This window comes from Haliotis rubra, unplaced genomic scaffold, assembly GCF_003918875.1.
Source record: "Haliotis rubra isolate DU_JTF1 unplaced genomic scaffold, ASM391887v1 Scf285, whole genome shotgun sequence".
NCBI lineage: Eukaryota > Metazoa > Mollusca > Gastropoda > Lepetellida > Haliotidae > Haliotis > Haliotis rubra.
The window spans coordinates 581,858-603,352 of NW_025766947.1; the positions used below are offsets into that span (position 1 = coordinate 581,858).

Genomic DNA, 21,495 nt, shown 5'->3' on the forward strand with positions numbered 1-21,495 from the left:
AGTAATTTTACAACAATTCTGGACTCGTCTATAACAGTAGAGGAGGTTACCAAAGCAATAGATACCCTAAAGTGTTCTAAATATGCTTGTGATGATAAGTTAATTGCTGAATTATTCAAGTCCTATTCTGATATTCCTGTTCCGTATTTAACAGTTTTATTCAACATGATCTCTGAGAATGGTGTGTTTCTTGCTCAGTGGTCGGTTGGTCTTATTGTCTCTATTCTATTCATAAAAAAGGAGATCGAGATTCTGTTTCCCATTCTAGAGGAATTACTATCCTCTATGTATTTAGTAAACTGTATATTGCAATTATTAACGATAGACTTAAATTTTGGAGTGAAGCTTATGCTAAAATATCCGAGCCACAGGCAGGGTTTAGGACAGACTACTGTCGACAACATCTTTATTCTTCATTCTATCACACAGAAAATTCTGTCGAAAACGGGTAAATTGTATTCTTTCTTCGTCGACTTCTCGAAAGCATTTGATTTGGTAAATAGTTCGAAATTATGGCTAGTTTTACAACAGAAAGGATTAACACCCAAGATGTAGGTTGCATCAAATCAATCTATAGTTGTGTTAAATTTTGCGTTCAAGTCAATAATTCTTTTTCACAGTTGTTTGATTGTAATATTGGAGTTCGTCAAGGCTGTTTCTTGAGTCCCTTCTTGTTTTCCATTTTCATAAACGATTTAGCTGATAGGATAGAATCGTTGTGTTATCCGGACATACAGTTAAATCCAGAATTAACTCGGTTGTTTCTGCTTCTGTTTGCTGAAGATGTTATTCTATTCTCTGACACCATCTACGGGCTTCAAAAACGTATTAATGTCCTTGAACAGCATTGCAAGGAATGTAAGCTATATGTCAACTTAGATAAATCAAAAATTGTTATGTTTCGGAGGTATTTAGGAGGTAAATTAATTGATTGTGTTTCCTCATATAGATATTTGGGAATAGTATTTTCACAATCATTACCATGGCATAAACATTTTGAGAGCTCTACTTTACAATCCAAAGAGGCTCTGTTTGGTATTTTGAAAAGTTTAACACATGAAATGTAATGTCTTCTTCAGAATTGTTTACACTAAAGTCATGCCTATTTTGCTATATGGAGCCGAACTATGTGGTCTAGACTGTGATTCTAATTCATCTATTGAAACAGTTCATACCTTAGCTTGTAAATATTTACTCTGTGTTAAACTATGCACCCCCACCCACGTTGTACGTGGCGAATTTGGGAGATACCCTATGTATATCTTTGCGTACAAACGCTGTGTTATGTATTGGTACAAATTGTACTATGAACTATGCCTTCTACACGTTTTCCTACGAAGTTTTATAAATTATTACTGTTAGATGCTTCAAATGGTAAAATTAACTGGGTATCAAAATTGACAAACTTATTGTATACAATGAGTTTTGGATACGTATTGGAAAATCAGTGTATTCCTATAATAAACCTTTTTATTTCTGAATTCATATCTAGAGCCCAAAACGTATATTTACAGGAATGGCATTCCTCGCTGTCTAATGGCTCAAAAACGTATTTATATTCTCAATTTAAATAAATGTTTGGTGTTGAACCATATCTCCATTGCATAACTATCAAGGAATTTCGTATTGCCTTCGCGAAGTTCAGGTATAGGTCACACCAATTCAATATAGAAACTGGTAGATATATAAATAAACCAAACAGCTTAAAATTGTGTGAAATGTGTTCCTGTAACTATGTAGAAAATGAGTACCACTTCTTATTGATTTGTACTGCTTATGATGATCTACGTAAGCGTTTTATCCCTGTCGATGTTTTCACCCATCCAACCTTGTGTAAATTTAACCGACTGATGTGTAATGCTATTCCTCTGGTTTTAAGAAATCCTGCCATGGTCATCTTCTATGCTAACAATCGTCGTCGCTGCAGCTTGAAGGCTGCTACTGCTACTGCTGCTGCTATTGAATTAAAGAATTGATCTCTTGGGGGATGTTGGCTGCACTTAATGTTATCTCTTGGGGGATGTTGGCTGCACTTAATATTTTCTCTTCGGGGACGTTGGCTGCACTCAATATTATCTCTTGGAGAGGGGGGTTGGGGGGTGGGGTGTGTTGATGTGTTGTATCTACGGTATTGCCACACTAATAGCAGGGACAATTCCTGGGTTCAGACCAATGTCGAAACCGTTTGTGGGAGCTTAGCATCCGACCACGACGTCTAGCGATATCTAAGACTCCATCAGGCACGACTAGCTTGGTATAGGCAGCATTTCAGTTAAAGAAGTTTTGCCTGAGACCGTATACTGACTATATCCAGGCTTCACATTGCTTGCTGTGATGGTCATGCATGGGTCGACAGGCATCCGGGGGAAAGGTTTAGGGCGATCGCGTCACTCGGTGTTGTCAGTTGTGGTGTGAATGTGTAATAGTATGTAGCGACATCACAAGGGATCTTTGTTAATGGAAATATAAATGACCAACACTACCAGGAGGACATTACTCGCGATAATATGCTTCGCAAGCAGTACGTAAAGACGCAGCACCATGACGACTGGAGAAGGCAGTAGAGCATGTCGACACTGCCACGCTCGACTGGTTCTCCAGACCTGTTCCTCATAGTTCATACTAGGAACGAGATGGGTGGACGCTAACGACAATACTAGAACCGCCATGTAACACTAATCCTTCTCGGAACAGCATCCCCTAGCTGTTCTCTTGTCATCTTGTGTCTCTCTTCAATCTGCTGCCGCTACCTCAAGCGTATCGATGGAACTGTTTGTAACACCCAATATTGCCATTGTTAGTGCGAGTTGCTCTGGTACCAGATATGGGTTTTGTCCAATACTTTGAAATGATAAAACATTGTATGACAACTTATTATATTGTTGTTAAAAATAACATTGTACCCCTCTTAATAAGAAGCACACATACGTCTCTCCGTTAACAGTATGTAATGCACAATAATCTAGGTAAAATAGGTAAAACGCACATATCCAGAATGGCTTATCAAAGTGCAGTGAACAGAGACGCTTCATGAGCCGAAAACAATTGTCAAAAGGATAGTGAATTACCTTCGATTCGCGTCTTTTCATTTCTGGAAAACACACAGTCCTACGTAGTCAGTGTGTCGGATTTCACAGACATGCACGTGTTAATACTTCTCCATGTATTCTAGACACAGGCTACTTCAGGATTGATCGTGATACAGGAAGAATATACGTGGCTACAGCCCTAGATGCAGTGAATGATGACAAGGTCACTCTGAGGATCAAGGCGACAGACATACCCCAGACAGACCCTGCTATGGAAACAATCACAAACGTAATTTTATATTCTGTCGCATTTAGATATTACCAAAGTTCGGTTAACAGGAGATAGTATATATCGGATAAAAAATTCACCCGAAAGATCCACAAAGGAAAACCCATTCGCCCTTCAAAGCTGTGTTATGGTCAAGTTACGGATTGGTTTGTTTGTGTTTAGTCCTAGTACCAGTGTTAAATATTGTAACGACCTTTTTACCCACAGATTACCATTTCCATCATAACTGACCAGCCGCGTCCATTCTTCAAAAAGACATACACCTTCCGTGTGAAGGAAAACGAGGCACCAGATGAGGACGAAACAGTCTCCATACGAGCCTATGTGAGGAGAGCCAGTGAAGAAGAGTGTAACTGCACCTATGATATAATAGGTACACTTTGCTTAGTGAATGTATGCATGTGTTTTAGATGCTGCTGTATAACAGACCGTTCTTTATCACCTTTCCGTTGGTTTTAAACTGCTTTCGACAGGGATAATTATGTAAGTAGTGTTACTTTTCAAACCAATACTTAATAGGTCTTATATTGAATTCATTAAGTCACTCGAATCCCCACCATCCTTCCCCGGTATTTGTATTATAAACTTAGGTTCACGATTGCAATCATGCCCCATGTAATTGTGGATCTTTTCAGCTTTCAAACACTTCCAGCTTTTACAAAATAGACAGTATTACTGGGGAGTTAAGACAAAGGGAGGAAGTAGACCGTGAAGAGACAGGCAGCCGGTTTTATGTGACAGTGAAGGCGACAGACCGACACAGCCTTCTCTACAGGACAACAGATGTTGAAGTGATTGTTGAAGACGTCAACGACAACTTGCCCTACTTCAACAGCACTCAGCAGAAATTTATTGTATATCAGGTGCGTATTTATTGCATATGCATATTCTTTGAACTCCTAGCGAGATGACCCCACCCCCCGTCATTATCGTGAGTATGATGCCGAATGACGGAGTATTGGTGGAATGTGAAACCATACTCACTCAATACATTATATACTAGCCACATAAAGAAACTGTGCATTGCCAAAATATTATCCCAGTTGATAAGTACGATAACAATGTCAAAGGTACATATAAACTTTAATGGAGGGATCATGGATCATTACAAGTCGGGAGAATTTTTAGTTGAAAAGTCAATCACAATGACGTCACGAGTCCACAAGCGGGACAGGGGTCAAACGACCATGTCACAAGCTCAATAACGGGTATGTCCACAATCGGCATTGAGAACAGCAGTACATCGACGACGCATAGAGCCTATCAAATGTGCAAGGAAGGCTTGTGGGATGTCACGCCAGATTCTCTCAAGTTCTGTTGCAAGGTCAAGGACGTTATCTGGGGGATGAGGAAGACGGCGTAGACGTCGATCCATCTCGTCCCAAACATGCTCTATCGGGGAGAGATCCGGTGAATTTGCAGGCCAAGGCAGTAAGTCAACGTTGTGGTGTTGCAAGAAATCCATAGCAACCCTTGCCGTATGAGGGCGGGCATTGTCCTGTTGGAATGTTAACCTAGGCCATGACGTTGCAGAAAAGGAATTGCCACAGGTCGAAGAATCTGATCCCTGTAGCCCACACCAGTGAAGTTGCCCTGAACAATCACCAAAGGAGATCTTTGGTGTGCTGTTATTCCACCCCAAGTCATCACGGAACCACCACCAAAGCGATTCCTCTCAAAGACACAAGCCTGTGCATAACGTTCTCCCACGCGTCTATAGGCACGTTGACGTCCATCCCTATGGGAAATGTTAAACCTGGACTAATCTGTAAAAACAACATTTCTCCACCAAAACAAGGGTCTGAAGACATGATTTCGGCACCCCATTCTGCGAGCTTGTCAATTACGTTGTGTCAGGATAGGCCGTATGGCGGGACGTCGTGGTCTGATCCCGTGATGACGTAAACGTTGTCGAACTGTGTTGGGGTGGATAAGTCCTGGGATGGTTCGGGCAGTCATCACTGCAGCCTGAAACCTGTGGCGAAGATGGGTCACCCTTATCCATCTGTCCTGTCTTGGCGTTGTTACACGTGGACGTCCAAAACGTGGCCGATCGATGACGTCATTTGTGTTCTGGTAGCGTCTTACCAGTGCAGAAATGGTGTTCCGGTGGCAGTGGAAATGTGCAGCCACTTGTCGTTGAGACATTCCCCCACGGACCATCCCAATGGCCTCATGACGTTGTGCAGACGTGAGCCTTGGCATGCTATGCGTTTCAATAGCCGTTTAATTTTTTGAACGATCGCAAGGGCAGAGGTTGAGCTTTCCAAAGTGACAGTATTGTGTGGCATTCATTTGCTCTGTTTCTCTTTCTCGGAATGCACGTGCAACGACGTATTGCACGTCTCAAGGACGAACCCACTGACGTCACGGAACGTGGCACGTGCATGCATGTTGGATACATGTCACTAATCTCTGAGTTTAAATCCTTATGTGTCTACACAGGTTTGATCAATTTAGATTTAAAATTTTTGTATGAACAGTTTCTTTATCTGCCTAGTGTATATATTTCCGGAGATTAGTAGTAGTAGTGATGGTGGTAATAGGTGTAGATGTAGTAGTAGAGGTGGTGGTAGTAGTGGAGGTAGCAGCGGCAGCAGTAGTGAAAATAGTAGCTGTGTTGGTGGTCGTAGTTGCCGAGGTAATAGTAGTAGTAGTGGTAGTAGTAGTGTATACCTAAAGGTAATAGTAGTAGTAGTGGAAGTAGTAGTGTATATTTAAAGGTAATAGTAGTAGTAGTGGTAGAAGTAGTAGTGTATACTTAAGGGTAATAGTAGTAGTAGTAGTGGTAGTAGAAGTAGTGGTAGTAGTAGTGGTAGTAGTAGTGGTGGTAGTAGCAATGGTAGAAGTGGTGGTAGTGGTAGTAGTAGTGATAGTAGTAGTGGTGGTAGTAGTATTGGTAGTAGTAGTGGTAGTAGTAGTGGTGGTAGTAGTAGAAGTAGTAGTAGTGGTGGTAGTAGTAGTGGTAGTATTCCTGGTAGTAGTGGTGGTAGTGGTGGTAGTAGTATTGGTAGTAGTAGTAGTTGTAGTAGTAGTGGTAATGGTAGTAGTAGTGGTAGTGGTAGTAGTAGTAGTGGTGGTAGTGGTAGTAGTAGTGGTGGTAGTAGTAGTGGTAGTAGTAATAGTTGTAGTAGTAGTAGTAGTGGTAGTTGTAGTGGTAGTGGTAGTAGTAGTAGAAGTGGTAGTGGTAGTGATGGTAGTGGTAGTAGTAGTGGTGGTAGTAGTAGTGGTAGTAGTAGTAGTGGTGGTAGTGGTGGTAGTAGTAGTAGTAGTAGTAGTAGTAGTGGTAGTAGTAGGAGTGGTGGTAGTAATGGTAGTAGTAGTAGTAGTGGTAGTAGTAGTGGTAGTGGTGGTGGTAGTAGTAGTGGTAGTAGTAGTATTGGTAGTAGTATTGGTAGCAGTAGTAGTTGTAGTATTAGTGGTGCTAGTAGTGGTAGTAGTAGTGGTAGTAGTGGTAGTAGTAGTGGTGGTAGTGGTGGTAGTAGTAGTAGTGGTGGTAGTGGTAGTAGTAGTAGTGGTAGTAGTAGTGGTAGTAGTAGTAGTGGTAGTTCCAGTGGTAGTAGTAGTATCGGTAGTAGTAGTGGTAGTAGCAGTGGTAATATTCGTGGTAGTAGTAGTGGTAGTGGTGGTAGTAGTAGTGGTAGTAGTAGTGGTAGTAGTAGTATTTGTAGAAGTAGTGGTAGTAGTATTGGTAGTAGTAGTGTATACTTAAAGGAATATAAAAGTTTATTTTGAAGAACATTCTCATTTCAGAGTGCTCCAGTTGGGTATGTGATAGGAAGTGTGATGTCGTTAGACCCTGACCTAAACAGTCAGCCCAGATACACCACTATCCCAGGGGATGAGCCAGTGGAACTTCTTGGTAATGGAACTCTAATAGTGAGGGCTTCTCTAATGAACGACACTGACATTCGTGTAAGTAAAGAACTCGGCAAAGGGCACTATGTTTAGTTCTTTATGCATTCCGGACACCTGATAAGTTCAATAGATTTTACAATTCCAGAATCAGGGCTATGACAGGGGAATCCGGATTAGACCACATAATAATGTGTATTTTATTACCCACGTGGTCAACGTATGAGTAGTTGCATATTAATCTCGTACGTCACACGAGTGTCGTATCGCGTTGACCTGTGTCGTAACGACTTGACCTGAAATTCCAACGATTTGATTGGATAACCGATGACCTCTCAATTAGGTCACATTCTGACGTAACTATTTTTTCATTCATAACAAACACGTGAATTCATTCATTCTACAACTTAAATGCATTGTGGGAATGTAAACATTGCGAACGTTGCCGTGTCGCTGTTTAATTGTGAGTCGAACTGTGACATTATATCTGTCGAAAAACATAAACGCAATGTTTCCACCAGTGATGTTAGCCGAATGAAGAAACGGGAAACCAAGAAACGAGGTGCAACGGAGTAGTTTACTGTAGGAGGCTGTACGAGGCGATGACAACTGACATGCATCGTGACGTCGGTTACCATGGCAGTGACGTCATTAGTGTGACGTCATGCAAATATTGTACTACAGTACAAAACTCTTCCGCAACCTCTTTATGAAACCGGTTTCGGTTTGAAACCAAAAACATAACAAAAATACGCTATTTTGTCAATTTAAATGCATGTAAGACGTGGGTAATAAATAAAATACCACACTCGGTCTCATTACATACGAATTATACGAAACGAGTGTCCTTCCTATGGTATCTGACCTCTCGTGACCTTCCTATGTTATCTGACCTCGCTTTCGCTCGGTCAGATACCATAGGAAGGACACTCGTTTCGTATAATTCGTATGTAATGAGACCTCGTGTAGTATTCTCTATGTATCTTCAGAAGTTAGTGTAATTGCATGAAATGTCTTATTCAAACTCTAGGCAATATTCGTGACCCACTTGTGTTATTCCGGGACCAGCCGAAAAGTGACTCGTGCCCGCTTGAAGGATTTCGCTGTGGCGAATGAACATCAGAACTCCTTCAATGAAGAACGACAACTCTATTTCTGTTTAATTCCATCACTCGAAAATTGCAGCTTTCAAAATATTTTAACCTATTTTAAACAATATTAATGATGATGATGATGGTTTGTTGAAAACATGATCTAACTTAATTATTACCAGCTGTTTACCTAGTATTTCCAAATGTATATTTATGAATACAGTTTAGTGTATATTTCTCATGTAAAGCAATTAAAATAACATATTATTTCAGCTATATATATGTGGTTGACAACTGAAATAATAGTTCGATATATCTACCAGTACAGGTTAGCTTACGCGACCTTCTACTAGGGTTTGTTAGACTCAGTATAGCAGTGTCACGAATAATACTGAGCCTAAGTTTACTTAGACTGATATATCAACTCATTTTGTTTTCTAAATGCTTTTGTTCATGTTGCCTTACCACACAAATATAACAAGCTTGTTTTGTTTGTGCTCATTAATTACCATAAGAAACCAGTAGTAAATACAACCGGAGTAACCGTGATTTACTTATCCGTGAATCACCAGATTGATTTGTCTCATCACCAGATGGTTGTCAGTGTGGCAGAAGATAACTTCCAAGGACCAGTCACCACTTTGCGACAAAGTATCACACAGGTCTACATAGACGTGCGACCAGACGATTATAACTATCATGCGCCCGTATTTGGACAAGGTATAATATGTGGAACTACGTCACTGGATGATAAATCAGATTTGCTTATTCCGATATTCTCGTCCTGCGCATGGTGTGCTCTGCAGTAATGACATAAGTTGTTCTGGAAGTGTGTATCGTGACCCGACGGTTTGTAAGTCTGTACATCAGAAGTGTGCAGTTGAATAGATAGTTACCTATTATTATTATTCGCACGATGCAGTTGCTTCAAAGAGATACACCCTCTTATCCTAAATCACTGTTGTTATAACAAATTATAATTTCAGAAGACGTTTGACTTTTGTCTTTCTTTGGTTATGTTTTCCCTTCACAACGAATCCGTATCCATATGTTTCAGAGACGTATGAATCGTCAGTGCTGTTTTCAGCTACAACTGGTACCGAAATTCCGATTGACGGCTTCAGAGCAATGGACGCTGATGGCCACAATGTGACATACTCCATACAAACAAGAAATGACAGGGTGAGACATTGTATATAGCTATATGTACTAGTCTTGAGGTCATGTCACTATCCATCACCCTCATGCTTATGAACTTTATGTTACTCCAAATAACCACAGGGGCGGTGGGGTAGCCTTGTGGTTAAAGCGTCCGCTCGTCACGCCGAAGACCCGGATTCGATTTCCACATGGGCACATTCTGTGAAGCGCATTTCAGGTGTCCCCCGCCGTGATATTGCTGGAATATTGCTAAAAGCGGCGTCAAACCATACTCACTCACCCAAATAGCCACAACATAAGACAAGTTCTTCAAGTCGGTTTAAATTGGACAACTTCATTCAATCTGACCAGGATCAACTATATTTCTAATATCATATGATCTATACTGTAAGCCATTAAAAAAAGCAATTGGTATTTGTTGTCCTGAAACTTACAAAAGTTCAATTGCAGATTTTTTCCTGCGATACAGAGGATGTAGGGATAAAAGGCTGTTATTCTGGCCCATTTCGAGTTCGAGTCCCGGAACATTCCTCTCACATGAACTTTGATACTTAAAACTGAACCTTTGACATTTCTCGTAAACACAACCACATTCATGAAACACGTTGTGCACATGCATTACCTGCACCCAGGCCCTGTAAAAGCACAAGGAATTGTGGAACTCAATCACTTTGAGAAAATGCCACACTTGACACAAGACGAAAGGAATCAGGTTATCGGTATGGTCAGCCAAGGTGCTTCAGATGTGATGATTGCCAGGCACTTTAATGTGCATCCATCCACTGTAAGTCGACTCAGACAACGTTTTCGGGCTACCGGAAGTGTTGCTTGATCGTCCGCGACCTGGTGCACCACCTGTGATAACAGCTCGATGATTAGGCAAGGAGGACAATTTGGACAAGTCAACGTCATTTCAGCGCCCAAAAGGTGCAAGGACGCCTTGCTGCCTTCAACATCCCGTGTCGTCACCCGTACCGTGGTCCAACCTTATTGCATCGCCACAGACTTGCCAGACAGCGATGAGCAGCAAATGGGGCCAATCTTGGCAACAGGACATGGCCAGATGTCATTTTGTCAGATGAATCCAGGTTCAACTTATCCTTTGCAGATGGACGTCAACAGATTTATCGACGTAAAGGAGAACGACTTGCGCCAAACTGTGTCCTTGAACATGATCGTTTTGGAGGGGGTGGTGTCATGATCAGACCACAGACCATCAGAGGCTGCAGACCATCCAACAGCTGTTCCTGAGAAATGTGTGTCTTTCAATGCCCAAAAGACTGCGAGCATGTTGACGTTGACACGATATTGACTGCAAGTGACCCCTCTTTTGTGTGATGTCGTTGTTGCGTGACTGATGTTGTTATTTACCGATGTTCACTTAAAACATATCTGCCAGTTAGGTTTATATATGTTGAAATTAGTGTGAGTACAGAAAGTATGAATGTCAAATTGCATTTTTAATGGCTTTCAGTATATTTAACACTGACTAATTGTGTGTGAACGCCGATATGACTGGTTATACATGCCTAAGTTGTACTTTTCTTCTTCAGGGTAATCTCAAGATCGACAGCCAGACTGGGACAATATCTGTTCAGTTTAAATTTGATGACACGGTGCACCAAATCTTAAAATTAGTAATAACCGCCACTGATAACCATCCTTCTCCGAAGACTGGGTATGTTCATATCGTATCAAGCCACTTTGGATTTATGCAAACAATAATAAATCTGATACTGATGCTGACAGATGCTGTCAAAGATGGTATAATGTATTGGCTAGACATACCGTGAATGACTTAATTTGTACAAGAAAATGACCAAACCAAGTAGTTTACTTCAATGTCTGGCTCTTTTTTTCGGTAAAAATGAACATTTCTTAAAGCATCGATCTAATAATGCGTGATATTTGTTTCAGATCGTGTACAGTTTCGATAACCCTAGTGGGATATACCCAAACTGAATTAGTGGCTAAAACCGAATACTCACGTCTAGAACAGGACGCGGGACAGAGACAACTATTCCTGGGGTTGTTCATAGCTATGGCGATCCTTCTCGGTGTGATCAGCATTGTTGCAGTATTGGCTATATACAAGTAAGTGACTCCAATCTCACAGCTATTTAGGATAGCGTCAATATCATTTTGTTGAAAAGGCAAATGCCTCTAGTTTTTAATTATTTAGTTTCCAAATATTTTTCTATTAAATACATTGTTTCTTTTAGGTGGAGGACAGTGACACGCGGACCACAGTATCCGGAAAGGTCCGAGACAGCTCCTGGTAAAGGGGGAAAAGAGTCCGGAGAAGATGGATATGACTCACTAGGCGCGAAAGACGAAGAGAAGGATTACAATCAACTCAGCTTCAGAGATTTCGTAAGTGTGTAACAAATCACATTCTTGACACATCCTTTTCTAAGCTGTCAGGTAGTCTTGATTATGTGGGACTGAAAATTGGGGTGCTGGTAATTGTTTTTACCACCTTAGCGTTTAGCCTATTGCGCTGACAGACAGCTGAACTCCAGGTACAAATATCGTCGGTTTTTCCTATTTGAGCCTGTGTTTCCCGCCCGACCTGAAACATATTATAACGTTTTCCTCTGCAAGTTATTACCGCAGCTGTGGACATTTATGCGATAAAATAGACATAGCTGTTTCCAAAGGAAGACAACTTGATCAACATCATACCTTCAAAGACTTTACAACTTGATCAACATCATACCTTCAAAGACTTTTACAACTTGATCAACATCATACTTTCACAGACTTGTACAACTTGATCAACATCATACCTTCACAGACTTTTACAACTTGATCAACATCATACCTTCAAAGACTTGTACAACTTGATCAACATCATACCTTCAAAGACTTGTACAACTTGATCAACATCATACCTTCACAGACTTTTACAACTTGATCAACATCATGCCTTCAAAGACTTGTACAACTTGATCAACATCATGCCTTCACAGACTTGTACAACTTGATCAACATCATACCTTCAAAGACTTGTACAACTTGATCAACATCATACCTTCACAGACTTGTACAACTTGATCAACATCATACCTTCAAAGACTTGTACAACTTGATCAACATCATACCTTCAAAGACTTGTACAACTTGGTCAACATCATACCTTCAAAGACTTGTACAACTTGATCAACATCATACCTTCAAAGACTTGTACAACTTGGTCAACATCATACCTTCACAGACTTGTACAACTTGGTCAACATCATACCTTCAAAGACTTGTACAACTTGATCAACATCATACCTTCAAAGACTTGTACAACTTGATCAACATCATACCTTCAAAGACTTGTACAACTTGATCAACATCATACCTTCAAAGACTTGTACAACTTGATCAACATCATACCTTCAAGACTTTTACAACTTGATCAACATCATACCTTCAAAGACTTGTACAACTTGGTCAACATCATACCTTCACACAACTTGATCAACATCATACCTTCAAAGACTTTTACAACTTGATCAACATCATACCTTCACAGACTTTTACAACTTGATCAACATCATACCTTCAAAGACTTTTACAACTTGATCAACATCATACCTTCAAAGACCTTTACAACTTGATCAACATCATACCTTCAACTTGTACAACTTGATCAACATCATACCTTCAAAGACTTGTACAACTTGATCAACATCAACCTTTGATCAACATCACATCACCTTCAAGACTTGTACAACTTGATCAACATCATACCTTCAAAGACTTGTACAACTTGATCAACATCATACCTTCAAAGACTTGTACAACTTGATCAACATCATACCTTCAAAGACTTTTACAACATCAACATACCTTCAAAGACTTGTACAACTTGATCAACATCATACCTTCAAAGACTTGTACAACTTGGTCAACATCATACCTTCACAGACTTGTACAACTTGATCAACATCATACCTTCAAAGACTTGTACAACTTGATCAACATCATACCTTCAAAGACTTGATCAACATCATACCTTCAAGACTTTTACAACTTGATCAACATCATACCTTCAAGACTTGTACAACTTGGTCAACATCATACCTTCACAGACTTGTACAACTTGATCAACATCATACCTTCAAAGACTTGTACAACTTGGTCAATATCATACCTTCACAGACTTTTACAACTTGATCAACATCATACCTTCAAAGACTTTTACAACTTGATCAACATCATACCTTCACAGACTTGTACAACTTGATCAACATCATACCTTCAAAGACTTGTACAACTTGATCAACATCATACCTTCACAGACTTGTACAACTTGATCAACATCATACCTTCAAAGACTTGTACAACTTGATCAACATCATACCTTCAAAGACTTGTACAACTTGATCAACATCATACCTTCAAAGACTTGTACAACTTGGTCAACATCATACCTTCAAAGACTTGTACAACTTGATCAACATCATACCTTCAAAGACTTGTACAACAAAGACCTTTGATCAACATCATACCTTCAAAGACTTTTACAACTTGGTCAACATCATACCTTCAAAGACTTGTACAACTTGATCAACATCATACCTTCAAAGACTTGTACAACTTGATCAACATCATACCTTCAAAGACTTTTACAACTTGGTCAACATCATACCTTCAAAGACTTGTACAACTTGATCAACATCATACCTTCAAAGACTTGTACAACTTGATCAACATCATACCTTCAAGACTTGTACAACTTGATCAATTTTACAATTTATAAAACGTTGCTCATTTAGTGAAAACATATGTTGTTTGTTTTGTTTCTTTCTTTGTATTTGGTATGAGAAGATAGAGATGGTTTCGCCAACATCTGACCGTAGACCTGAGACTGACTGCCATCTAGCAAAACTTTCTTAGTATTTTTTTACAACGAATAGGTTGTAGAGACTGACGTCAGCTTAAATGTAAGCGTGTCACTCTCTTGTCTTTGCAGTCAGCAGGTGTTCCAAACCCGGCATATGTGTCCTCAGGCCCAAGGTAAACCACACATACATACACATGTTGCGACTGGTAGTTGTCTCAAACAAATTTATTAAACACTAAAGTCTCATGAATATTTAACATTGCTAAATTTTAGATTAAACCACTGTTATTCTGACTGATTTAATTGCAGATTTTGACATGTGTTTATAATTATTTTGATATTATGTAGCAGTATTAATATTTATCACATATGAGAGTGTTTATCATATTACAGACCTACATGCACGCCCCCGGCAGGGCCTCATCCTGACCAGACTGATGACATGCACCTGGGAAGAGACCCTCCCCCAGCTGTCAGTGAAATGTGACCACACCCTGCAAGTGCAAGACGTAATCAATAAACATTTAAAGCTTGAATTAATCCCCTACCACAAAACTAGTGTTACATGTGATACCTGTAACCCGTTTAGCATATGAGTAACACTATTTTCAATGATGAGTTTATTTAGCGCCATCCTTAAATATTTATATTTCTAATATTAATATGAAAAACAATATGAATATGACAGTAACAATGAATATGCTTTGTAAATATATGTGCTATATTCTCTTTATACGTTGCTGAGTATTGTCGTAGACTCAGGCGTTTTAAATCGTGTTTGCAGTTAATATTCGTGTTTTTCACACCTTGAAACTTCTTACTCGTGAGAACTGGGTTTTTACAGAAAGATTGATTCGTAGTCTCTTCTTTGCTGGAACCGGTTCTTGGGCCAATTTGAACAATCAGCAGTTTTAGTGGTTGCAGTTAATAACCTGGTATTCAACGCTTTTGAGACAACTGTATTTTTATAGAAATATATTATGAAGTCACCGTTTCCTCAATGCTGGGGCGGGAAGTTCAACAGTTCTGATAGCCAGGAGTCATCGTTTTGACGTTTACATTTGTATATTTGATATAGAATATAAACTTTCTTGTTGTAGAATTGTCATGTTATATTCACTAATTGCTCGTCCATTGCCAATTGTATATAGTGTAACTGAGGTCAATTCTTAAAGAAGGAAAGATATGTATCACTTGTAATTCTTGTTCTAGAACATTGAATAAAACAGTTTTTCCTTTAACATTGTTATGGTGAACATCCGGGCGTTTATCTGCCAATCACCTACAGCTTTGCTTGTTTCAGATTCTGTTATTTACGATAATTATGCGTCAAACAAAATAACGTAGTATTTTTGGAGAGAATATACTGACAAAATTGCACATCATTAAGTTGTCCGTCCTTGGTGTTATTTTGAGCTGAAGACCCGGTTCGATTCCCCATATGGGTACAATATGTGAAGCCTATTTCTGGTGTACCGCCGGAACATTACTAAAAGTGGTGTAAAACCCTACTCACTCACTCACTATTTTGAGCTGATATGCGGACATAAAATGTCTTACTGTTGTGTCTACGGTCGTTCAGGGAGGTCACACTGTTCCTGGATGATAGTCTGGGATGCGGACATAACATGTCTTACTGTTGTTGTGTCTGCAGTCGTTCAGGGAGGTTACACTGTTCCTGGATGATAGTCTGGGATGCGGACATAAAATGTCTTACTGTTGTTGTGTCTACAGTCGTTCAGGGAGGTCACACTGTTCCTGGATGATAGTCTGGGATGCGGACATAACATGTCTTAAGGTTGTTGTGTCTACAGTCGTTCAGGGAGGTCACACTGTTCCTGGATGATAGTCTGGGATGCGGACATAACATGTCTTAATGTTGTGGTGTCTACAGTCGTTCAGGGAGGTCACACTGTTCCTGGATGATAGTCTGGGATGCGGACATAACATGTCTTACTGTTGTGTCTACAGTCGTTCAGGGAGGTCACACTGTTCCTGGATGATAGTCTGGGATGCGGACATAACATGTCTTACTGTTGTTGTGTCTACAGTCGTTCAGGGAGGTCACACTGTTCCTGGATGATAGTCTGGGATGCGGACATAACATGTCTTACTGTTGTTGTGTCTACAGTCGTTCAGGGAGGTCACACTGTTCCTGGATGATAGTCTGGGATGCGGACATAACATGTCTTACTGTTGTTGTGTCTACAGTCGTTCAGGGAGGTCACACTGTTCCTGGATGATAGTCTGGGATGCGGACATAACATGTCTTACTGTTGTTGTGTCTACAGTCGTTCAGGGAGGTCACACTGTTCCTGGATGATAGTCTGGGAAGCGGACATAACATGTCTTAATGTTGTGGTGTCTACAGTCGTTCAGGGAGGTCACACTGTTCCTGGATGATAGTCTGGGATGCGCACATAAAATATGTTAACTTGTCAAAGAGGTATTATGTAGTAATTATGTAGGATGACGGAAACGGACGGTCTCAGATTATATTTAGTAAATTACAAAAAATACATAAAATCAATTACGTAATGACAAGACTGATGCCAAATGCATATGCCACTGGGAATCCGACACACTGTCCTCCCAGAATTCACTATTGATGTCTCTGGAGTATGTTTCTAAAGATCAGGGCAAACTAGAACATGAAGCAGGCTTCATCTGGTGCAGCAAAGGCATTAATGTTATGTGCCCGCTCAGTAAGTGGAATCTGACAATGTCATTACATAAAGGCAACTTACACACAAACATAAAGTCAGTGCACTCACGAATGACTTAATGTGTCACGATTAAATATGATGAATGCGGTCCATGATCCGGCGTAGTCTCCAGTAAATAGGGTTACAAACAGAAAGAAAAGCCGGCGCTTTCCAATAGTTACCCTCTGCCCTGGGCAGGTACATACAAGTCTATTTAAGTCGTTGAAGGCCTCCACCCACAGTTATCAGTCCGCTTTAATCAGTCTTCCAGAAACTGCTCCCTCACCAAGCGTCACCAATAAGGTAACAATGTCCCAGAAACGAACCAGTGTCTGCAAAGAGGTTCATCACGTTGGAGTTGTGTGTACTAGGATAACGACGTGGGAACGGAGCGTGAACTGTAACCTACTACAGCGGGTCCATATTTTTAAAACAACTTCTATTGTATTCGAAAGCTACGAACGAAGTGAAAGATGTCATCGTGAGTGAATTACGAAGTGTGAAAGCGGTGGCTACGTCATTGTTTTGCGCCGTCAAAGAAAATAAACAAAACCACGATGTATTTTGGCGTTGACAGTATAAGAATCCGTATTAGACCAATCAATGAAACAACGTCCTAATACACGCAAGTACCGAACAAGGCGAAGATAAATTCATAGTATGCAAAAACTTAATAATTTCTGTGTTGTACAAACAATTAATGTTCCAATATGACACTGCAACGACACTGCACGCTCCCGTCGGATCGGAGTAAACCTACAACATACGGACAAACAAATAAAAGAACATGATCCAGTAATGTCCAGTGACTTGTCGGCGCTTCAGCGTAAACATCTCAAAGTTCCAAAAGGAACTGGCAGTTATTAGTATCTTCAAAACTGCTAGGCTTATAACGAAACCCTGTACTGGCATTGACAATACGCTATGATGAGGGTTGCAGACGGCACCACGAAACAGACGTCACGTCATATGTCGCCTCAAAATGGGATGACGGAGCCGGATAATTTTTCACAGGAAACTCAATTCGACGACACCGACATTTCTTTTCTCGTGACACATTTTTCGGTATTTATTGACAATAAGTTTAGTGTCCTTTGCTGGTGTGGATATGGGCAAATCTATCATGCTGTCATTATTTCGTATTTATATCTAACGTGTGAATAATCGGTCCGATGCCGATTGGGTCAAAGGCTACGCTGTTGTCTATAGTCAAGCAGTTCAGCCTTACTCAGTCGGAGGCCGTTTGTCAAGCGACTGTGTATATGCAGTTAGCATTCTATCTTCTACGTATGCAAACAAACTGTTGATAATATTGATCACTTCGGATATTGCATTCGAACAGGTTTTTGTTTTTCTTCCGAATCAGTGTGTTTAAATATATAGCATCCATTACTTATAATGACAGAATCTACAGGTTATCTGTTCATAGAAAATAAATGGTGTCATTTTCGAGTCTTGTGTCGTAGGCACTTTGATGGGGTATGGGTTTTATCGGGAAATGTAGATATGTTTGTATATTCTCTGAGTTAAGTTAAAGTTATCTAAATCTAAATCACAGTGCTGACAATATACATGAAATATCAACAGCTTATTATCATGTACAGATCAGCTGCCTGCGTGTAAATTAACCCTAATGAACCTTAGAGTATGTCCGGTTGGCCACGGAAGTTTAACATTATGGATGAGGTGCATGCTGGATACTGCAGGTTGACCATACATGTATCGTAATACGATATAGGGCAGCCTGACAGTCAGTAGTATATAGACAATGAATTCTTAATGTAATGGGACTTGACCCTCGGACAGCGGCTAGGCAGGTGGGCTGACGATCGCCTCTGTGATGCTGCCTGGCCGTTGCTGCACTACCATGTAACTGCATACTTAGCTGACAAATAAAGTGTTGTGGACCCACTGATGGACTTCTGTTTTTGAAGAGACGATATCCCCCCAAAAAACGCTTTAACCAGCCCGGGATACTTGATTTAAGCCCCAACGAAGGCACCATAGAGTTATGTATAGTTATCAATGTGTTTTTCTCACCACCAATGCAGCACTTTGACATAAAATTACTTTTACTTACAATCTATCACCAAGTGCCAAATATACAGTATACATTACTGGTTACAGTTTCTGGTTGCCGTTGCTACATGGAGGAACGCCATCTGATGGCGTGACTCGTGTACTTGTACACTTGGCAATACGAGGAGACCGTGCTCTATTGACATACTGATACGATATGTACTGAGTATGGGTATACGTGTTGTCATAGTTACTGAGTGGTTTAGGGCTGTTTTGGACAGTGATTGAGTGTTAAAGCCATACATGGCAATACTCCAGGAACACAACACTCCAGGAACACAACAGCGTTCTGTAATAATCCAGTCAGTGTTTTGTGTTTTAATATTTCTCTCAGAAGTTACATGCTTTTAATATGTTCGGTCTTACATTTATAACGACGTCGACTACATCGACGTCGACGGGTCCAGTGGTGCAATAACGTTCGATTCTGGAATCTACAAAACTGGTGACGGGGGAGTACGTGTCTATCGACGTCGATATGGACGTTTTGCCCAGAATTGTATCGCCCAGGTTGACCGATATGGTGGTGAGAGTGTCATCATGTGGGTAGCCATATCCTACAGGCAGAAATATGTGCGCCTTCAGGGCAATTATCTTATGGATTCACATGGTTCCGATCATTGCCCGCCAGATAAAGCTGTTCCGGATCAGTTTGGGGGCTCATGGTGGCAACAACAGATATTGAAGAGAACACCCAACTAGGACGGACACCTTCACTTATTGAACTTTATAATAAGCTGGATATGTTGATCTTTTATACAGCGACATTTTGGTGCAACTGATCCAGAATTGCATGTACACTCTCATTTTAAAGTCAGCAGATTAAATTCGTAAAAATACTCCTATGCGTTTCTTTTTGGTGTGGGAGAGCTTAATTACAAGATTATACATTCAATACAGAAAAGGACTTGCCATGAATGACGTGAATTGATTTTCACCCATAATAATAATGACAACAATAATAATGCATATTTATAACGCGCACAAATCCACGCTCGTAAGCATGCTCTTGGCGCTACATTACAATACATGCAGAATATATACAGAGTTAAGAAAACGACAATGAATAGGTGCATAATGCATAAACAATTAAGGCTATTGATGATTATATTGAGCAAAGAGGTGAGTTTTGAAATTTGATTTAAAAGAAACCAGAGATTCAGAGTGTTTGAGGTCAAAGGGGAGAGAGTTCCACAAGGCAGAGGAAGAGTAGGAGAAAGTTCTGTAGTCAAAGGTTTTAAGTTTATAGTTAGACACTGTGAGACGGTTTTGCTGCTGTTATAATCAAGCTTTGGACCCGTGTTAGGGAACTTGATTATACCCTTAATAAGAAGAGGAACGATTACAGACAAGCAGTTTACTGTCAGTGGTGTTGTGTTACAGAATTGGATACAATTGATAAACAGAAATACATGACATATGGATTGACAATAATATGAATACATGAAACATATACAAACATCTTTGATATGAAATGTCAATATTTGTCTTACTTAAGGGAAGCTAGGTAGATAGGGGATATAGCTGTAGGTAGAGCTAAGCACACGCTCATGTCGAGAGAGAGTTTTACGACATGTAAGTGAAAATGAATATATATATGCTTGGATTAATACCTTTAGACTATGATGCGTAATTCATTAAATGATGATAGATGTATAGACAACATACAAATTAAGGAATAGACATATCGTAAGACACAACGCAATGTGCATGATCATTCATATAAGAAATAATTAATACTTATTATCCATATACAAACAAGGAAGAATAACGCATACAAAGCGCACTAGTGTCCCAGTGGGTTTATATTGGAAAGTGAGCAACCAATAAAATCATAAACTGTCTAGATTATTCCATGCATATATAAGACAACAGTATCAAATAACCAGGCGTAAATGGTTCTTACCTTAATAATAAGAAGAGGAACGATTACAGTCAAGCAGTTTACTGTCAGTGGTGTTGTGTATTGACCAGTGAAGATGCTTCACCTTTATAATAATCGCCCTGCTGTGTTCTGAAGTTGAGTGATACCTTACTGAATGAATTGTACACTGTCTTGAATATAAATCGTGACCGATGATACGTCGCTGTTGTCTTGTTAAGCAATTATATCTTGTACGGCGATGCAAATGCGACCACCATACCGGATCTGTGCATCATTCGTATGCAGATGATGCAAAGCGTAATACCTCTTTTCCTCCCGGAGAGTTCTGGTCAAGCGCTAGTCAAACTCTCAGACTGTACAGGTCATCTGAAGTCACGGATGACTTGCCCTGCAGACACTGCCAGAATATCATGGCAAGGAGCAAGAATGTTGCCAAAACCTGGCTCAATAGATTTGACTAGTGGGCCGGATCATTCATACCGCCATACCGGATCTATCCAACTGCGACCGTCATACCACAATAGACAGTCAGCGCGCGATGGCTTTGATGGATGTGTCCACCTT

At 40.2% G+C, this 21,495-nt stretch overlaps 1 protein-coding gene across 1 annotated transcript; it reads left to right on the forward strand.

Annotated features, from left to right (window-relative positions):
• The first annotated feature begins 3,167 nt into the window (after positions 1-3,167).
• LOC124281579 lies at positions 3,168-14,885 on the forward strand. The gene is made up of 11 exons (XM_046717524.1): positions 3,168-3,318; positions 3,526-3,691; positions 3,954-4,181; positions 7,072-7,233; positions 8,858-8,984; positions 9,322-9,446; positions 10,979-11,103; positions 11,343-11,519; positions 11,648-11,798; positions 14,392-14,435; positions 14,656-14,885. The coding sequence occupies exons 4-11, from the start codon at positions 7,105-7,107 to the stop codon at positions 14,747-14,749; spliced, it is 972 nt and encodes a 323-aa protein (XP_046573480.1). The 5' UTR covers positions 3,168-3,318; positions 3,526-3,691; positions 3,954-4,181; positions 7,072-7,104; the 3' UTR covers positions 14,750-14,885.
• Positions 14,886-21,495: the final 6,610 nt, after the last annotated feature.